The following is a 19,180-nucleotide window of genomic DNA, read 5'->3' as shown; positions in this document are numbered from 1 at the left end:
GGCTTGGAGGCCGGCCCTGCCCTTGCCGCCATCCCGGCCGTGGGGGCGCGCCCAGCTGGCTGGCCGACGCCGGCGAGTGTGTGTCAGCGCTTTCTGTGCTCTCAACTGGGCTTCGGGCCGGGGATGCTGGGAGAGCCGAGAGTGGCCCCGGGCACGCGAGACCGGCCCGGCGGGAGCCCAGGTCCTGCGGTCCCCGAGCGAGGACAATACCAAGGCTCGTCCCTCCCGAGTCCCCGGGCCCTCCCGCTGGGAATCTAGGTTCCCGTTTGATAATCCAGGACGTCTGGGAGCAAAACCGAGCGTGGCTGTCTACTCCCGGGAGCAAAGCCTCCTTTCTACTGGCTAGTCCTGGTGACCGAAGTAGCCCGGTCTTTACCGATCCCTCCCAGCACGTCCGATTCTTCGGCCGTCAGCTGCAGTATTCCTTCCGCAAGCTCCTACCCTGATCCTCCTGCCTTGTGCTGCCACTGACCGCCGCTGCTGCCCCTGTCACAGAGCCCGCCGGCTTTTCACCCCATCCGAATGCAAGTTACCCGAGGGCTGGGGCTCCGCGGTGCAGCAAGTCCAAAGCGACGGCTTACGACTGAACAGAAATGTTTTCAGGGACAGAGTAAAAACTTCAGAGTATAAGAGTGTTGGGTGATAACTCACTGCTCTTCCCTCCTCTGACCTCCCAGTGTTCTCGTCCACCCCGGCACAGTTTCTTAGGTGTCAACAGAGAAAGTGCATGTGTAGCCAGAGTTTATAGAGATATGTGATCCTGTTGTCATCGTGGCTTTGAGAATGTTCAGTTACCCCTACATAGATTGGATTCAGTCCTTCTAATGGCTGCACTATATTTTATTAGCACTGTAATTTATTCATCCTGTTACTTTTTGGTCGAAATTTGTTTTTTTCCCCAAGTCTGTAACAGGCAATGCTAGGTCCAGTATCCTCATACACTTCTCTTCCTACGTACCGGTATTTCTGGAAACTGAATTCCTTACTGCAGAAGGGCTTTCCATAGATCTGTAAATGGGCAAATGATCTCTTAAAATAGTATTTCATTGTAGCTTCATTTGTCTTTCCTAGAAATATAATCAAACATCTCAGTGGTTCTGTCAGACTTATTTTTTTTTTATGTTGATCATTTCTATCACTAATATGGTCATTTTGAAACTGAAAACTATTTTAAACAGTAGATTTAAAAGTCATTTGTATTTCACATTCTTTGTCCACTTTTCTATTGAGTTCTTGGCGTTATTGTTTGCTAGGAACAGATTTAAGGAAATTATTCCACTATGAAGAAAACAAAAGTATTTTTTTCCAGCTTTTCATTGGGTTTGACTTGGATTGTATGCGGATTTTTTTGTGTTTATTAATTTTATTTTTGCCAGGCATTTAAAATCATTATTAGTCATTAATTTATCAATTATGGCTTCTGCATTTCAAATTATGCTGAGATACCTTCCCTACTCCAAGATTATAAAAATTTTGACTTTTTTTCCTGTAAATATAATAATTTGTTTTTTAAACATGTGTTTAAATTTTTGATCTAATTCTAGAACTGACTTCTGGGAAGGAGTGAGATAGGAATCCAAACTGCTTTTCCCCAGATCGTTTGTCCCCAATTCCATGTCCCCAAAAAGCCATTCTTTGCCGACTAAAGCCCACCTTTTAGCCTTGACCACAGGAGAATCCTCCATGCTTGGGGGCCTGTTTCTAGACCCTATCATCCCAGCTAGCCTGAACCCTGCTGACTTCTCTACTGGGTGTCCAGAGGCCCCATCTCCCCTCAGGAAAGTCAAGAGAAAACTGTCTAAGAAGTAGTTGATGGCTTGCACACCTTTTGTGTAATGCTAGTTCTGTTAGAAAGGGTTCTGAAAACTTAAGACTTTAGGGCCTCCCCTGCACCCCAGTGCTGACCTTTTTGAGGCAGCAGCTTTTGTCAGGAGCCCCACACCCCTGCTTTTACCACCACCCTCCTCCCCTGCATGCCTGCCCAATGAACAGAAGGGATAAGCTAAGGCCACGGGCTCCTCAGGCTGGCGTGGCCTGTGGGCTCTTGGGGAACCATAAAGGGGCCTCGATGGGGGGGATGCCAGTGGTACCTTCCTCCGGGATGCTCCCCTCTTCCTTTCAGTTGGTACAGCCCATGGGCCAGGCCGCCTGGGACAGGGGCCAACTTTCGGTTCTCCATTTTGTGAATTTCCCAGGACACATGTATTCACAAGCGGCAGCCTTCTCCCCCTGCTCAGCAGGTGCCACGGCTCCCCAGAACCTCAGGTCCTCCCCTTGACACCTGGCCTGCCACACCCCACTTGACACCTGGCCCCTAGGTCCCAGAAGCAGGCTCTCTGTTAGAGGCCTGAGTACGCCCTGACACCCAGAGACCCCAGGGGATACAGCCTGCCCAGGGGCTCTGGGGTTCTCAAGGGTGGGATCTGGGTTGTGCACAGGCTCCTCGCCCTGGGGAGCCCCTACCCGTCAGTCACACTGAGCTGGTGGGACCTACCCCTCTGGTTCTCCATGTGAACTGGGGGCGTCAGAGATTCCAGAAGAGTGGGGGGGAGTTAAGTATCCTCAGCCCCTGGTGGCTGTAGTTGACAAGCAGGGGCCTCGGGGTGGGTGCCACCTCTCAAGGCCCCCTGCATCCCCATCTCAGGCCTGTGTGTTCCCCCAGGCAGGCACATGTCTGTCTGGTTCATGGCCAGCCTGTTAACTGTGGAATCCCGTGAGGTGGGGGTGCCAGCCTAACGTCAGGTTCCCCCTTTCTTAAGTTTTGAAGCTCCTGCCGTGTGACAAGGGGATCTTCACGTCAATAACACTGGGCTGCTGGGGTTGCTGTCCCCACTTTGGGGGAGATGGCTCATGGCTCAGGCCTGGACTCTGCTGCTCAGACGGTCTCGGGACACAGGCATGCCCCAACTAGACAGTGAGCTCTGTGCTGTCAGACACCAGGGCCGGGGACACAAGTCAGAGCCACGTCCGTGTCCACAGCATGTGCTGGCGAGGTGGACGGGCCTGGCTGCGGTCACGGTCACAGCTGGGAAGAGCTGGACCGGGTGCTCTCCAAACCTAGCAGAGTGCCACCCGACCTGCTGCCTTACAGAAGAGGGCTTGTCATCTCCATCAGAAGGTCACGGGGAGGCCAGACCCACGGGTGATCCCCACTGCAACTGCCCATCTGAAAGGCACTCTGGGGGTGGATGCTTTTCAGGGAGGGTCCTGGGCCAGCGAGGAGTGGGGGATGAGAAGGAGCCCTGATCCTGCAAGCCAGATCCTATTCCCTCCCACCTCCTAGAGAAGGGATATGGGGGCCCTGGGTCTCTCCCTGCAGCTGGGAGAGGGGCCTGGCGCCTCCTGTGGGGGAAGATAGCCACATGCCCACTGCCTGCCTACGCCTGGCCAGGGGGCCCACTGTATTTCCTCCTTTGTGTGACGACCCCTTGGACTGCAGTGAATAATCGGACACATGTTAGAAATAAACACGGATGGGTTACAGACAAGGCAATATGGGTGTGAATCTTAAAAAAAAAACACTCATCAAAGTGCAGCAACCTCATCTCCAGGAGGGATAGGGGCTTTGGTCCTTTGAGAGCCACAAGAAGGACCCACATGGAGAGGCTGAAGGTCACACCCACACATACCTGGTGCCAGGCAGGTGGCAGAAATGGGTGCATCTGCCTGCCCAGTGTGCTGCTCTGAGAAGATGGACCCTCCCCACCCCTACTCCCCGCCACGTCCCCTTGCTTTTCTTGTGTCTCCTGGCTCCTGCGGAGGTGACCACTGTGGACAGGCAGGCAGAGGCCACTGTGCACCAACAGGCTGCCGAGACAGGTGGAAACACCAAGAGTTCACAGCGTGAGGAGGCATGTGACTTCCAGTGAGCTGGAGCTCACTGTGTCCTGGGCCTGTCTATGTCCTGAGCCCCCATGGCCACGTGCTCTGTGATGCAGTGACCGACACTCAAGTTCATCTGTCCATTCTCCTTTTCTCCCATTACAACAGTGCAGCCATACACAGACATACTTGTTTCCTTAAGAATATTTTTGGGGAAAAAAAAAAATATTTCTGGGGGGACTTTCCTGCTGGTCCAGTGGTTAGGCACGGGTTTGATCCCTGGTTGATGAACTAAGATGCCACATGCTGTGGGGTACAGCCAAAAATCAAAACAAAAACAAAATGGAAGTAATAGATACACATGGATTATAAAAAGGTTGAACTATAGAGAAAAGCAAAGGCTTGGGTGGGAGGGAGACCCAAGAGGGAGGGGATATGTGTATACATGTGGCTGATTCACTTCCTTGTACAGCAGAAACTAACAACATTGTAAAGTAACTGTATCCCAATTAAAAAAAAAAAAAGTAAAGACTTCACTGTTAAAAAAAAAAAAGCTATGGCCCTTCCAGCATGTCTATACATACAGACACACACATACACATCTGTATCGCAGCCTTGATTCTGACCCTGACCTGTCAGGGACCCCCTGTATGTTGTCTTCTCCTCCCCTTCTGTAACTTCCTCTGTCTGCCCCTGTGCAGCGTAGTTCTGTGGGCCCCGTGGTCTGGTGAGAGACCTCTGTGAACCCCTTGGTTCCAGAAGGGAAGGCTGGAGATGGACCCCTGTTTATAGATCAGTAAACTGAGGTCTGGAGAAAGAGGACTGACCACTGTGTGGCTGCCCAGACAGGACAGACGCTCCGCTGCCTCTTAGCTCTGTATGCAGGCAGCCGCTCCAGGCCACTTCTGGATCCTCTCCCAGCCTTGACTTCATCTATGAAATGGGGCTGACAACTCTTGAAGGGTAGTAGTGAGGACAGAGTAACAGAACTTAAGGTGGAAGTGAGCACACTGTCAGGAGGGTCATCAGCCTCCACGGGTCACTCACATTCCCCTGGGCTCAGGGTGTGAATAGAAACACTGTGAGTCGAGAGTGGGCCCCGCTGGGGTCTTCTGCCCGCAGAGTGGCTGGTAGATGAAAACCACAGCTCTCAAGACCCTGATTCCCCCTGGGAGTGGGTGCATGTTTGAGGCTTGTCCAGGGCCACGAGGCCTGCCAGGATGGCAGTGCTGACCACTGCTCTGACATGGTCCAACCCCCACCTTGCCTGTGGGGAGAAGGTCCCCCTCTGTTACTGCCCCACTTTCCTCTGGGTGCCCCCTTGAACAGCAGGCCCCAGGTGGAGCCAGCTCTGGGATACTCCCACAGCCCCTCCACGCATCAGGTTTGAGTCCCAGTTGCCTTGCCATAGACTCTGGGCCCCTAGAGGGCAAGGCCACAGGGAGTGATGTTGCTCTGGGCCCAATAAACACCACTGGAAGGAACTGACAAAGGGTCCCTGCCTCCTTCTTGTCCTGCTCCTTCCCCATGTGCTGGGGTGAGCTGGGGCCCATGAAGCAGCCTGCACAGCACTTCCTGCCTTACCTGGACCTGGGAACCACCTGTGGGCTGAGGTGCTGAGGCCCTGGAGGGCTGTGGAGATGGGGTGGGTGAATGCCTGCCCAGGTGGCCCACCCAGTTTGAATTTTAAAGGCATGGGAGGCACAGGCCAGCAGGAATGCTGACCCCCATTGCTCAGTGGGTGCTCACCTGGACAGTGGTTGTCCTGAGTGGGCTTCTCTGCTAGAGGAAGGAGGTGAGTGTCACTGCAGCCTGAAGTCAAAGCTCCAGCACGCCTCTCTCTCTCTCCCAGAGAGGAAGGCGCCACCAAGGATGGTCAGGCCTAAACCAGATGGACCCGAGGGACAGCGACAGGCCTGGGGACAAGGGTCTGAGCCAGGCTATATAAGCCACAGGGCTAGGGAGAGGGGTTGCTGCAGATGGGGAGAGGGTGTGAGAATACTGCCCTAGGATGGGGGTCGGGCCAGAGTCCCCGGCTGCTGTCCACACCCAGACCTGGGTGGGTCACTGAGAAGACCAACCCTTGGCGGAAGGCCCCCTGGAGGTCGCTTCGGCCGCTGCATCGTCCAGTGGCCAGCCTAGGAAGGGGCGGGGGCGTGGCTGCAATGGAGGGGACCACCCCCATCGCCCCACTTCCGCCGCCCGCTGCTTCAGACCTGCGGGTTAGGTGGACCCCGGGCGTCTGCTTTCCCGCGTTACCGACGAAGTTAAACAATTTAGCCTGGACGTCCTCGGGGGCAAGGACCCACTTTCCCTGTTCGCGCCCCAAAGATGCCAGGCCAGCGCCGGGGAGCGAAGTTCCCGACTCCCGTATTCTGACAAGGCTGGGCCACTCTTTCTCCCCAAAGCACCCCGAACCCTGCCCGCCCTTTGTGACCCCGGTCCTCCTAACTCTCAAATGGGGCGCAAAAAGAGAAACGAACGCAAGCTCGCTCGACACAGCCAGGAGAGGAGTTCCTCCCTCCCCAGTCTAGCTACGGGTCTACGAGAAAGGCGATGGGGTCCCCCATAAGAAAGGGCGAGGAAACGCAAGGGCACGCGGTCCAGCAGGCCCACAAGCTGGGGAAGAAGAGAGGGGGAAGGGTCGCGCACGTGGCCAGGGGGCGGGGCTGGTCGCTTCCGCACCCCCACCGGGCCACGTGGGGAGCGGACCCCTCCCCCATCCCGACCTGGGGCGCGCCCTGGACTGGGTGGAAGCGTCCGGGGAAGGGGCGGGACCCCGCCGGCCGCGCGCCTTAGCGCGCGGTGGGCGAGCCCGCGAGGAGGCGGGGCGCGCGCCGAGCAGGGAAGGGCTCGCCCTAGGGGGCGGGCCCACCCAAGGAAGGAGGGGCGTGCCGGGATGGGGCGGGATTCGCTCCGGAGGCGGGACCCTACCAGGGATGGGGCGGAGCTTCCTGGCGTGAGGAGGGGGTGCTCTGGGAGCGGACCGGAGGGAGCTATTGAGGGAAAGGCGCGCCAGAGCGGGCTGGCTCCTCAGCCTGCTGCCCAGCGTGGGGAAGGCGCGCTCGGGGACGGGGGGGGCGTACTGCGGAGCCAGAGTGGGCGCGACAGGGGGCGGTTCCTTCGGCCTGGGCTCCGCCCCCGGAGGCCTCGCGCGGAGGGCAGGGTGGTGGAGGGCGCGCCGGGCGGGGGGCGTGGCAGCGCGCCCCGAGGGGGCGTCCTCCGGGCGGGGCGGGCCGCGGCCGCCCCCGCGGGCTCCGGTGCGTCAGGGCGCGTCAGGCGGGGCGGGGCGGGCAGAGCGCGGGCGGCGGCGGCGGCGGCGCGCGCCGGCCTCCTCCTCCTCCTCCCGCACTTGAGCAGCCGCCACCGGCCGGACGGGCGCCGCTCCTGCCGCCTCCGCTCCGCCCGCTCGGCCGCGCCGCCCTCCCCTGCTTGGCATGTCGGCAGCCGTGGCGTGCGTGGATTACTTCGCCGCCGACGTGCTCATGGCCATCTCCTCGGGTGCCGTGGTGCACCGCGGGCGGCCGGGCCCCGAGGGCGCGGGCCCAGCCACCGGCCTGGATGTGCGCGCGCCGCGCCGCGAGGCCGCCCCGCCCGGACCCCCTGGGCCGCCGCCGCCTGCCCCCGCTGTCCTAGGCCCAGGCCCCGGCGCCGCCGCCGCCGCACCCCACCTGCTGGCCGCCAGCATCCTGGCCGACCTGCGCGGTGGGCCCAGCGCCGCTGCGGGGGGCGCCTCGCCCGCCTCCTCTTCTTCGGCCGCCTCGTCCCCGTCCTCTGGCCGCGCCCCCGGCGCCGCGCCCGCCGCCGCCAAGAGCCACCGCTGTCCCTTCCCGGGCTGCGCTAAGGCGTACTACAAGTCCTCCCACCTCAAGTCGCACCTGCGGACGCACACAGGTGAGCCCGATCGCGAGCTGGACCCGCGCGGGGGCGGTCTCCCGCGCCCCCTCCCCCGCCGGGACCCCGAAACTGCGTGGCGCGTCGGGGGCGGGGAGGGGGGCGCGCCCGGGCAGCCGCCGCGCCGGCCGGGAGGGCGGGGCCTCGGTGGGTGGGGCGCGCGCGGGGGGCGTGGCGGCCACGCGGTCGGGCGGCGAGCGGATGGCGGGCGCGGAGGCAGCCGCAGGAGCTCGCCGGTTGCCCGTTGCTGCGGGGTCCGCGGGAGGGATCGGGGCTCCCGGGTAGTCCCCTTCGCCCTCGGCCTGGTTTCTCTTTTGTTTTCCGTTGGTTTCGGATCGGGGCGGTGGGCAGCGTGGTGGAAGCACTCAGTTCTGAGGTTCTCGTCCCCTCCCCTGCCTTGGTTTCCTTATCTGTAGAAAGGCAGCAGGCACCGTGGCGCTGCCTCCGAGGTGGCCGCGAGGATTCATCCCGGAGGGCGGCCGAGCGCCTGGTGCTCGGCGAGATTGGGGGTTGCCCGGCACGTTTTCTCTCTGTCCTTTGCTGTGTTTTAATAAGGCGGAAGGCGAGGCTGGGAGTGCGGGTTAGGGCTTGAGCCTCAGGAGGAGGGGGATCCCTGCGGGCGTCACGTTTCCCATCCCTCCCACCTGCTCCGGGAGCCGAGGAGGCTTGGGGGGGGGGGGGGGGGGGAGGGCTCGGCGATACTGTCACGTCTCACAGCTCAGCCCGGCGGCAGGGGGCTCTGGCCACCCTTTCACTCAGGCACCCCCCTCTTTTTCCTCTTGCGGTTCCTCCTATTTCTCCCTATGAAGTCCCACCTTCAACCCTGAGAATTTTTTCTTGGACTGGAGGCCAGGGGATGGTGGTCACCAGCCTGAGCTTGAGCATTGGAGGTGATCCTTCGGTTGGGAAGGGCAGGGAAGCTGGGTGGGCGTGGGCTTGGACTCGGTCGTTCTGCCACTTTCTAGCACTAGACCTCCCTCCCCTTCTGGGTGGGTTTTTGGTCTGTATAAAGGGCCCTCTGACCGCCTTCTCCTGAGGGTTCTTACATGGGTCACGTCAGGCCACAGGGCACATAGACATGGCTCGGTGGACATGCTCCCGTTGTAGGGACACGTGGAGGGCCGAGGCGGGGCTGGCCCTGGAATTGTGGCAGAGACACGGATGGTGTGACCCCTGAAAGCGGCTCAGACCCCCTGGTGCCTTGGTTTTTTTCCCCCCACTCTGTCCTGCTCTCTAGGTCAGGTGAAGAGTGAGGGGGCAGGCCACCTCCCACTGTGGCTCCCCAGGGACACTTTCCCAGGGTTTGCTGGGGTTTTAAGGACCTCTGTGAGTCCCTAGGCAGTGTTGACTGCCCCCTACGCCCGTGGAGGAGAAAGGACTCCTTGTCCAGTGCTTGTGTGTATGTCATTGTTGCCATTTCTGGCTTTAAAGAGAAACTGAGACCCAGGAGACCGAGTCGGGGTGTTCCAGTGATGAGTGGGGGAGGGCAGGGAGCCATTCCTCTATTCCTTGCTCCCTTGATAATAACTATGCTGGGCACTGGGGGGCACCCGGATGCTGAGAGTCAAAGTCCTGCACCCAGGCTCCCTTGGTTCCAGTTTTGGATGCTTTGGGGTACCTACATGCTTAATGATGGCTAATGCGGCATCTTTCTGGCACTCAGGCCCACCAGACTCTACCTTACCAAATGCCTCTGTATCAAGGCCTTTTGCTTTTCCAGCCCCCAGGGGTGGGGAAGTCATGCCTGTCTTAGATCTGTACGATAGAGTGGTGTTGCCCACTGCCAGGGGCAAACCTGAGGACAGATCTGATGAACAGCCTTAATTAGATGCTGGTTGTCTGCTGCAGGAGCCAGTGTGCCCCAAGGGTCTTTGGGAGGGGGTCCTGTCCCACCCATCACTGCCTGACAGCAGCTCTTCTGTCTGTAGACAGAACTCCCTTCCTGGCCTGGCCCCATTTTACAGATGAGCAAGCAGACCCAGCAGGAGCCGTCATCGTCTCTGCTCCATTTGGCACAGAGGGTTGGGGTGGGGAGGTGGAGGGGTGATGGGGTCTTCCTCGGGGCCACACAGCTGCAGGGGAGCAGCTGGGAGCAAGGATGGCTAGCCTCCAGTCCCCTGGGTCTGGCCTGCAGTCCCTGGCCTACAATGAACTCCCCTGCTTCCCGCGTGGGGCAGGGAAAGACTTGGAAGAGGCAGGAGATGTTGACGCGGTTGCCATGGATACCGAGATGGAGAGGGAGGGAGGTGGGGCGGGGGCGGAGGCGAGCTGGCAGTCTACTCCTTGCTCTCCCCACCTCCCTCATCTCCTGCTGTTTTCCTGCCCCAGAGCCCCCAATGCCCAGCACCTCCTGGGGCACTCAGGGCCCCTCCCCACAAGGAGCTCAGATCTGGAGTGGGGGGGGACTGTTAGTCTTTGGCATTGCTCATTCCTAGACCAGGTCATTCTCTGTCCGGCATCCTGGCCACTGTAGGGTGTTGAGCAGCCTCCCTGGCCCCCACCTGGGGCACCTTCAGTTGTGACAATAACAGATGTTCTCAGACAGCACACAGTGTCCCCTGGGGCTTGCGGGATCTCTTCTGTTGAGACCCCTGTCTGGTTATGCCTGAGAAAGAGTAGCTGAGCGTTGATTGTGTGTGAGAGGGACACCGTGGGGATGACCCGATCCCTGTCCCCCGGGACCCCTGGGATGTTGTGGGGGGCAGTGACAGCAGTGGTGATGGAGGAGAAGTCTTCCTGGAGGAAGCTGCTTCTCGGGTGGATGCTGTGGGTTGACTGCAGCCTGGAAGGGTGTGTCTCAGGAGAAGGGCAGCATCGTGGCTGCAGGGGGTGGGGGCAGGGACCCTGGGGGTGGACTGGGAGGCTAGAGGCTCTGGTGGAAGGTGGGGAGGGGGCCGAGCAGGTGAGCGGTCTGGTTAATCCCCAGGGCAGGGTGGGGGTGGGCGGGGAAGCCTTAGGCCGGCTTTGCAGAGGAAAATCCGTTTATGAGGATGGGATTAGGGTCCTGGAGAGGGGTTGAGGAGCGGGGCTGTGGTGTGGGAGGCAAAGAGAAGCCCCATGACACTGGGGACAAGAGGTGGCTAGGGGAACCCCTGTGTGCTGACCGAGGAGGGTGGGGGGTGCAGGTGGGGGTATTTTTTGCTGAACAGGCCCCCAGGAGGGGAGGCATATGGGGAAACTGAGGCAGCAGCGGGCATGGGGGCTATGTATGGAGGCAGACCCCACCTCTACCCTTTGCAGAGCCATGAGTGCTCCTAGGGGCAGGTGGGGCTCAGGAGACTACTGGCTTATCTGGGGGGCCAGAGTGTGGCAGTGCCGAGGTGGGGTGGGGGGTGCAAGTGCCCAGGACTGCCTCCCCCTCTAGCCCCCTCCTCTTGGCAGTAATGCAGTGAGCAGCTGGGACTGGCCCTGCAGTGCCTGTACCCCCAGCTGGGGGCTGGGGAAGGATGCCCCAACATTTTTTGGGGGTGGAGAGGGTGCCCCAACATTGTGGGGGCGATAACCACCCCCCACCCAGGCTCCCTGATAAAGGTGGCCCAGATGGCCCGGGAGTGGGCACATGATACCAGCCTGAGGAGCCGGCCTCTCAGAGAGGGAGGGAGCTACCCTCGCCCAGTCCTATTTCCAGAAGAGCAGGGCTCCAGAACACACATGCTCTGGGGGCCTGAGGGGGCCGTGACCCCTCAGCCCTAGGCACTGAGAGGGCCACCAGCCCCCACGCTGAAGATGCCAGTTTGGGTGGGGGGTGTGGTAAAGCCAGGGCTGCCTGGGTTCCCAGGGAGGGAGGCAGGGTGTGAGGCAGCAGGGGGCCTGCCTTTTAACTAAACAGGGCTGGGGGGCTGGGTGGAGTGGCTCCTACCTGGGGGTTGGGGGGTAAACCAGATGATGCACCAGCACACTTGGCTGCTGGAGCCAGCCACTTCAGCATCATTCTGTCTACTCGGGCCCTGTAGACTCTGCACATGTGTATCACGCACCCTCGGGGGGCCAGGCTTGCGCCCTTAGCTTTAGGATTGGCTGGGGGCAGAGATCACATCCAGGAGAGACTGAGCTCCAGCATAGGAAAGCTGAGAACGCAGACAGTGGAGGGGGTACGCCAGGAGAGTGTGCTCTGAAGGGTAGAGAAGAGATGGGATGGAGGAAGGGGCAGAGTTCCAGGCAGCAGGAATCAGGGGTGTGAGGAGCAGCCAGGCTGCGGTAAAGACTTCAGCCTGGACCCTGAGCCCAAGAGCAGAGCACTGAGCAGGTGGCTCCGGCACCAGTGAGGGGCCGCATCAGCCCAAGCCAGAGCTAGGGCCTGGAGACAGGGAGGTTTGGAGATACTTTGTTTGAAGGGGGCTCTGATGGGATCTGCTGCCAGGTACCACCTGGGAAGATGAGAACCTGGGAGATCTCTGCCTAATAAGCTTTTGGTGCAACTGGCAGAGCAATTGAAATGGAAAACCTATAGGAGGAGTGGGGACTGGGAGGGAGGGAGGTGGGAGGTCTTGGGTTTGGGGGAAGGGGGCTAACGTGGCGGGTATTTAAGATCATAGAGTGGATCCTCATGCCTGCTGGTCCTTGGAAAAGCCTTCAGGATGGCCAGCGCACCTGGTTCTTCAGACTTCACCATCAATTTTCCATTCTTTTGGCTGCATCTCTGTACTGCCCTTTGGGTTCTTTGTGGCCTATTCAGCCCCATCTCCTTTGGAAAGCTTCCCTGCTTCCGGCCCGCAATCCTGCCACCCACTGCAGCCCCAGCCTTCTCCAGCTGTCCTGGGATGCTGCCTTACCTGAGCCCCGCCCCCCGTGCAGTCCACCTGGCAGGTGGGCATTTCTGCAAGGGTTGGCTGTGGGCTGCACCTTCCCCTCCTTAGAGATGACCTCCGGAGGTAACGGAGAAGGTTAGCTGTGGGACCCTTGGCCCCCAGCCCGGGGAGGTGGGTTACCGGCTTCCCAGCCCCACCCCACGCCCTCTTCAAAGGCGGAGCAGGTTGAGCCAGGCCTGGTGCACAGTTGCCCGGACCTCCTGGCCTTCATTTTCTGGCTGTCCTGAGTTCACCCCAAAGCCCAGCCCAAGTCAGAGGGTCAAGTCCACCGCAGCCCCACCCACCGCATCCTTCTCCAGCGCCCAGGTAGACTCTGGAGACAGGCGGCAGGCCAGGTGCAGGCAGGCTCTGAGCCTCCGAATATTACAACACGCCCACCCCCACCTCCTTTTCCACCCCCGCCAGTGGACTGAGAGGGTGGCAGGACATGGCATCCTGCAGGCATTCGTCTAACGTTGTGGGGGCGGGAAGCCTGCGCTCCGGGACGGCCACCCACGTGTGCACGTGCGCCTCTCTCCTGGGCAACCCGGCGTGGGGCGGGGCTGGCAGGCGTCCAGCCGGCGGGGCGACCCCCGGCCCCGGCGGAAGCGGGACCACGTGAGCAGGGCCGGCTGGGCCTGCGGCTGTCCTTGCCGCCGCCGAGCTACGTGCGGCAGCTGTGTTCCCGGCAGCTGCGTGCGTTCAGCCCCTACGGGCCCCGGCACCGCTCTCGCAACCTGCCGGTGGTGGCGGAGGAGAGCTGCGGGGCGGAGGGAGGGAGGGTGGGAGGCGGGACCAGCCCCGTTGCCCTAAATGGGGAAGTGAGCCAACCCGGGCGGGAGGGCCCTCCCCCACCCCCACCGGCACCACCTGCCCCCCCAGCCCCTCCGCTCCTCCCCGCTTGCGCCCTGCAAGATGGCGACGGGGACGCATGCCCCACGGAGGGGCGTCCCTCCCCACTCCCGCCACTGTCTGCTGGAAGCCAGCAGCCCCGCCGCCATCGCCAGACTCCCCCTCCCCCAGACTTCGGCCCTCGGGACCTGTCGGTTCCAAGTGGGGTGGGGGGGTCCTTTCCTGCACTGTTTTGAGACCCGCGATTCCGTTGAGGAGGTCCCCGCCCCGACCCCTCCCCCAGCTGCTGCGGACTTTGCCTTCTGGATTGTTCCAGGGGAGGCGAGTGCTGGTGGGAGACAGCCTCGGTGATTTGGGGCCACCTGTGGTCTTGGGGACAGTTGCTCTCCCCCCAGCAGCACGATTGTGGCCCGCAACTCCCCTCCCCCAGGGAGGTGGCACAAGCACTTCTGGGTTCGCAGCCTCCTGGGGGCCTGCCCTCCCCCAGCTGCGAGCATAACTGACAGGTATCCCACCTTGTGGGGGGTTTTCTACTGGAACCCTTTTGTGCCGTGCTGGGGGTGTCCCGAGTCTGGCCAGGAGGAAGGATGGGGGAGGGGAGGTTTTACTGCGCCTCCTGGGCCGCGGGTGACAGTAGGAGCCTCTCTGAATGAAGTCTACTGGTGCCCCTCTGCGGTTCCTCCCTGCTAGCCTTTCTCCCTAGGCAGGCCTTGCATCCTGAGCAGAGATGTCACTGGGTCACTCTGAGATTCCAGCCCTCCCCCACTCCTCCACGGCTGCAGCTCTGTCCCATGGCCCCTGCCCCTGGCTCCTGGTCATCTCTGTATTCCCCCATAAGGGCGCTTCTCTGATCCCTGGCAGAGAACACCCTTCAAGTCTGTCTCCCTCGCCACCTCCCCCAGCGGTGGGCGTGTTCTCTGAGGCAGGGTCAGCCTGGGTCACCAAAGTCCCCAGGGCCCGGTGTGGCCCTCCCAGTGTGTAACCTACCCTTACCCCACTCTGGCTCCCGTCTCTTGTCCCCCAGCTGGCGTCCCCCCTTCCTCTTCTGGGTTCCATTCTATGCCGCGAGGGGAGACCCTGCCCACGTCCGCATCTATTCCCCCCAACACACCCCGCAAAACCCCTGCGCATTGGGCACACAACGTATGGGGGGTTCCAGGGTCCTAGGTACCCCGCGCTGGGTCCCGGAGGGTGCCTCTGGGGAGCTCACCGCCCCCAGGACGGGCGTGGCGGGGGTCCCCCCGAGTCGGCTTGGGACACGCTGACGATACACGGTTGAGGAGAGGGGATCGGGCGGCACTGTCGTAGGGCGGAGACCCCTATGGGATGGGCGGGTAGGGACCGGCGGGCGGGGATGGCGGCGGCCGCCGGGGCAGGATGGGCGAGGCCGGCCTGGCGGTGGGAGGGGTCTGCGGAGGAAGTTGCCGGTGGCGGCCCGCCCCTCCCCTAGCCTTCTGCTCTGCGGGGGCGGGACAAGTCCTGGGCTGCCTCGGGCTCCGCCCCTCCCCTCGCCAGGACCCAGGGGCAGTCCCCGCCGCGCCTTCTGACCCTTCCCACCCTGCTAGCGCGGCCCGGGTTTGGGGGTGTCCCTTCATATGTTCCTCTGCTCATAGAGGGCCACAAGGGTCAGTGGTGGCCTGAGGCACGGGAAACCGCCCAGATGATGCCCGGCACCTGCGCCCCTGGTGATCATTTCCCAGAGGAAGGGACTTAGCTGGGATCACCAGCACCTGGGAGCCCTCGGAATGCCCCACAGGAAAGGTAGAGGGGAGTTTCGCGGAGGCGGGGACAGCAGAACTGTTGCCTTAAGATCGGAGCGGGCACGTGTGTGGCAAGTACGTTGGGAGACACATGTCACCGAGGTGACGCCGTCTTGGGGGTAGAGGTAGGCGGACAGGCCTGGGAGAACCGAGTCTCTAGGTTTTCCTTTCAACTCTTGGCAGCTGCTCCCAGTCTAATTACCATTGTGTTCAGTCGGTTCAGTCGTGTCGACTCATTGCGACCCCATGGACTGTAGCCCACTAGCTCCTCTGTCCATGGGATTCTTCAGGCAAGTATACTGGAGTGGGTTGCCATGTCCTCCATGGGAATCTTCCCGACCCAGGGATCGAACTGTCTTCTGCATTGGCAGGCGGATTCTTTCACTGGCGCCACCTGGGAAAGCTAGTAATTACCATTAGTCGTAGGAAACAGACGAGGGGATATTCACAGGGTTCGGGAAATGAGCTGGGGTCACTTTCTTTATACATTTACACGTTTTAAATTCACACCCACAATTCAGCCTCTCGAACGAGTTTTGCGGGGGAGGGAGGGTGAGACAGATGACCAGCACCCTTTGAGATCTGATGGGACGGCGCTCTCTCCCCACACACACTGACCACTGTCTGTCCTCCACGCAGGTGAGCGCCCCTTTGCTTGCGACTGGCCGGGATGTGACAAGAAGTTCGCACGCTCTGACGAGCTGGCCCGCCACCACCGGACACACACCGGCGAGAAGCGCTTCCCCTGCCCGCTCTGCTCCAAGCGCTTCACCCGCAGCGACCACCTGACCAAGCACGCGCGCCGCCACCCCGGCTTCCGCCCGGAACTGCTCCGGCGCCAGGGCACCCGCAGCACCTCGCCCAGCGACTCGCTGCCCTGCAGCCTGGCGGGCAGCCCTGCGCCCAGCCCAGTGCCCAGCCCGGCCCCAGCAGGCCTGTAGAGCCCTGTTCCAGCCGCCCTGAGTGCACCCCCGCTGGGCCTGGGCATGGAGCACCAGCAACCCACCTGTTGTCCCGGGCCCTGGTGGGGCTCGGACTGACTGCCAGACCGGCCCCTTCCAGTGTCCCCCTGAGGGCCCCCCCCGAGTTGCCCCTGCCCCCTCGAAAAAACCAGGAGGGGGCCTGAGACTGGAGCAGGGTCATCTGGGCCTTGGAGGTCGCTCTCCAGAGGAGCGTGGCCCCGTGTCTGTATATAGCCATGATCTTAACTCTCTTCCCAGCTGTTGAACAGGGACCCTAGGTGGGGGGCCAGAAGGCATCCCTTCTCCCTGCCACTTCCCTGCTTTGGGTGGCATGTGGGCCTTGGGGGGAGGTGCCCCAGGAAAGGCACCCACTAACCAGTGTTCAGACCTGGCCCCCAGGCCCCTCTCTCCAGGTTGGGATGAAGTGTGCAGAGCCATAGGTGAACTAGGGGTTACCACGTGGGCTGCCTCTTGTCCCCCCATACCCCGCCCCGGGAGCCCTTCACCCCATCGAAAGCCATTGGAGACGTTCAGGGAAACAGGGTGCGGCCTGGCCGCCCCCATTCGGGTACTCAATCTCAGGTGTCCACAGGCTCTGGCCCACTGCCCAAGGGAGGGGCCCCTCAGCTCCCCAGCCTCCGGGGCTGGATGGGGGAAGTGGTAGGGTCTCTACAAAGGGTCCTGATTTTGCTTCTGAGACTTGGGGTAGGGAGGGAGAGAAATGGGGGTTCTTCCAAAGAGCAATTAGACTCATTTGCTGGGGGGGCGGGTATCACGGGATACGAGTAAATGCAGGCTTATTTATTGTCCTCTGTCTGCTGGAGTGGGGGCTGCACTGCCTCTCGCTGGGTGGGTGTGCGAGTGTGTGAGTGAGAGATTGGGAGAAGCTGGTGCCATCGCCAGCCTCCCTCCTGCAGGGGAAGAGTCCCCGACACTGGCCTTGAGTAGCATCATGTGACAATCAGTCCCTCCTGTTTGGACCAGAACAGCCTTTGGGCCAAATGGACCCCTTCCCAGCACTGCGGATGGGGGCAAAGAGGCCCTGGGCCCTGGCTCCATCCTGCCCCCCTGGCAGTGGTGACCAGGCGGCCCCTGGACCCGCGGTTGAGGTCCCACCCACAGGGGCGGGAAGTATAGCTCGATTTTTTTTTGGACCGGGTAGAATATTTTTTCAGGCTCCAATCCCTTCCTTGATCTGGGCCCCTGTGGGTGGTCTGTTGTCCTCAGGGGTTGTGGGTGTGGGGGGAGGATCTGCATGGTCTAAACTTAGGTAGGGGAGGGATAAATGCCACATACCCTCCTGGGGTCCTCCCACTGTGGCTGAGGTAGGATTTCATTTTGGACAGAGACTGAAGACCCCGGCCTTGGAATGGGAAAGGACCCAGGCTCCCTGTCCCTTACCGTGAAAAGGCCTATTCCATAGCCTTTGGCTGCAGATCTGTGGCATTCTCCCAACCTGTTCCAGAAACTTCCTGTCTCCCAGTAGGGGGCTGGGGCGTTTGGATGGCACTAGTGTGGACCCAAACCGGCCCTGGCAGGATCCAGGGGCAGCGCCTAGGGTCCCGGGGAGGGAGGCTGCGCCATGGTGAGATGCCTTAGCCCGGGGTGGGGGGGAGGGGTGGGGCGGGCCTAACCTTGTTTCCCTTTGTGTCCGTCTGGATGCCCCCTCCCCGTATTGTCCCGGCGCTAGCCGGTGCTTTTCCACAGGAGGTGGACTGTGGTCTGAGGACCCAGGGAGCTGAGAACTCGCCCCTCCGCCCCTCCCCAGTGTCCGGGGGCCTAAAGGGACCGGTGGTCACTGGGACCTGGTTCCAGCCATTTAACTGTGGCCTCTAGAGGTGGGTGGAGGGGGAGGGCCCTAAGGAACTTTGCTTTCGGGTGACTCCCTGCCCCCTGTCCTGCCTGGCCTCATCCTGGTATTTAATTAAACAAGTCTTTTTTAAACCTAATTCCGGAGCCTGTGTGGTTTTTCCCTTCGCCGGTCCAAGGCGGTGGGCCTCCTGGGACACTCTGTCCCCCTTGCCAGTGAGGGTCCTCAGCCTCGTCTTGAGGGAACTGAGCCAGTGGGCTGGTGTGAATCCGCGGTCTTGGCAACGCCCCTTAGCCCTAAGGCCGGAGGAGGAGGCTGCCCTCTTCAGCCCGCGCTGCAGATCAGCGGCACCCACACCTCGGGCATCTGAGCCCCCGGCCCGCCTTCCCGCTCCGTTACCCGGCAACTGAGGCGCGGTGACACGGCGTCCGGGGGCGTCTGCTGCCCGCCCCTTTCCGGCGCCGCGGGCGCGGGGAGCCCGCACTTCTCTCCACTGCTCTACAGGGCTCCTCCCGAGGGTACCCCGCACCCCCGCCCGGCTCCTGTGTCCAGTCATCTGGCCGCTCCTGTATTGTATGCCTGCTATATGCCGGCTCCCAAATGGAAGGGAGGGGAAGTTGCCTTGGGAAATTGGTGAGAGTTCTGATCCCCTTCTTAGGAAAGGTGCACCCCAGATTCCAGCCATCTCTAGAGCCCGGAAGGACAGTGGGGCTGCGGTGACACGCAGCGCAGACATTCCCCCAAGGGTTTTGCTACTTCCCGCCCTCGAGAAGGCGGCAGCCCCGCCACCTGGTGGTCTCCCACGGCATTGCAACACCGGCTCCGTTAATTCCTCTCCCCAGGGTCCTGCCCTTGGGGCAGCCAAGGTCGCTCCAATCTAGACACGTGGCCCTCGTCTTACCCTCTGGAACCCCCTTCCCTCTTGCTCTTTTTCTTACTGGAATATGGCCCGAAAGCCCACAGATATCCCTCCCCCCTCCCCGGATCTCTGTCCCACTCCAGCTCTGGCAGGTTTCTCTGCTCCTTTGCGTCAGGGTTCCTGGAATGCTAGATCCGCAAGCTCAGAACCCCCTTAAATCTCTCTTGCACGCACTCCCCGTGTCCCGGAATAACCAGGAGGATTTCTGCCTCCTAGACGCTCCATTGGCAGGTGATCTCGGGGACCCCTAAACCCCCTCCCCAGGTTCAGGTCCCCCTGTGCAAAGACAACCCCTGGTTCATGCCAGCCTCACCCTCAACTTCGGGCCCAGTGTGTTCTTACCCCTCCCCTACTGCATATTCATCTTTCCAAGC

At 61.2% G+C, this 19,180-nt stretch overlaps 1 protein-coding gene across 1 annotated transcript; it reads left to right on the top strand.

Annotated features, from left to right (window-relative positions):
• Positions 1-6,925: 6,925 nt before the first annotated feature.
• On the top strand, positions 6,926-18,026 carry KLF16 (KLF transcription factor 16). The gene is made up of 2 exons (XM_070465339.1): positions 6,926-7,716; positions 15,755-18,026. The coding sequence occupies exons 1-2, from the start codon at positions 7,260-7,262 to the stop codon at positions 16,054-16,056; spliced, it is 759 nt and encodes a 252-aa protein (XP_070321440.1). The 5' UTR covers positions 6,926-7,259; the 3' UTR covers positions 16,057-18,026.
• Positions 18,027-19,180: the final 1,154 nt, after the last annotated feature.

The sequence above is a fragment of the Odocoileus virginianus genome, chromosome 3 (genome assembly GCF_023699985.2).
Source record: "Odocoileus virginianus isolate 20LAN1187 ecotype Illinois chromosome 3, Ovbor_1.2, whole genome shotgun sequence".
Lineage (NCBI taxonomy): Eukaryota > Metazoa > Chordata > Mammalia > Artiodactyla > Cervidae > Odocoileus > Odocoileus virginianus.
The sequence above is the reverse complement of the archived record's forward strand: the minus strand, read 5'-3'. Positions and strand labels throughout refer to the sequence as shown.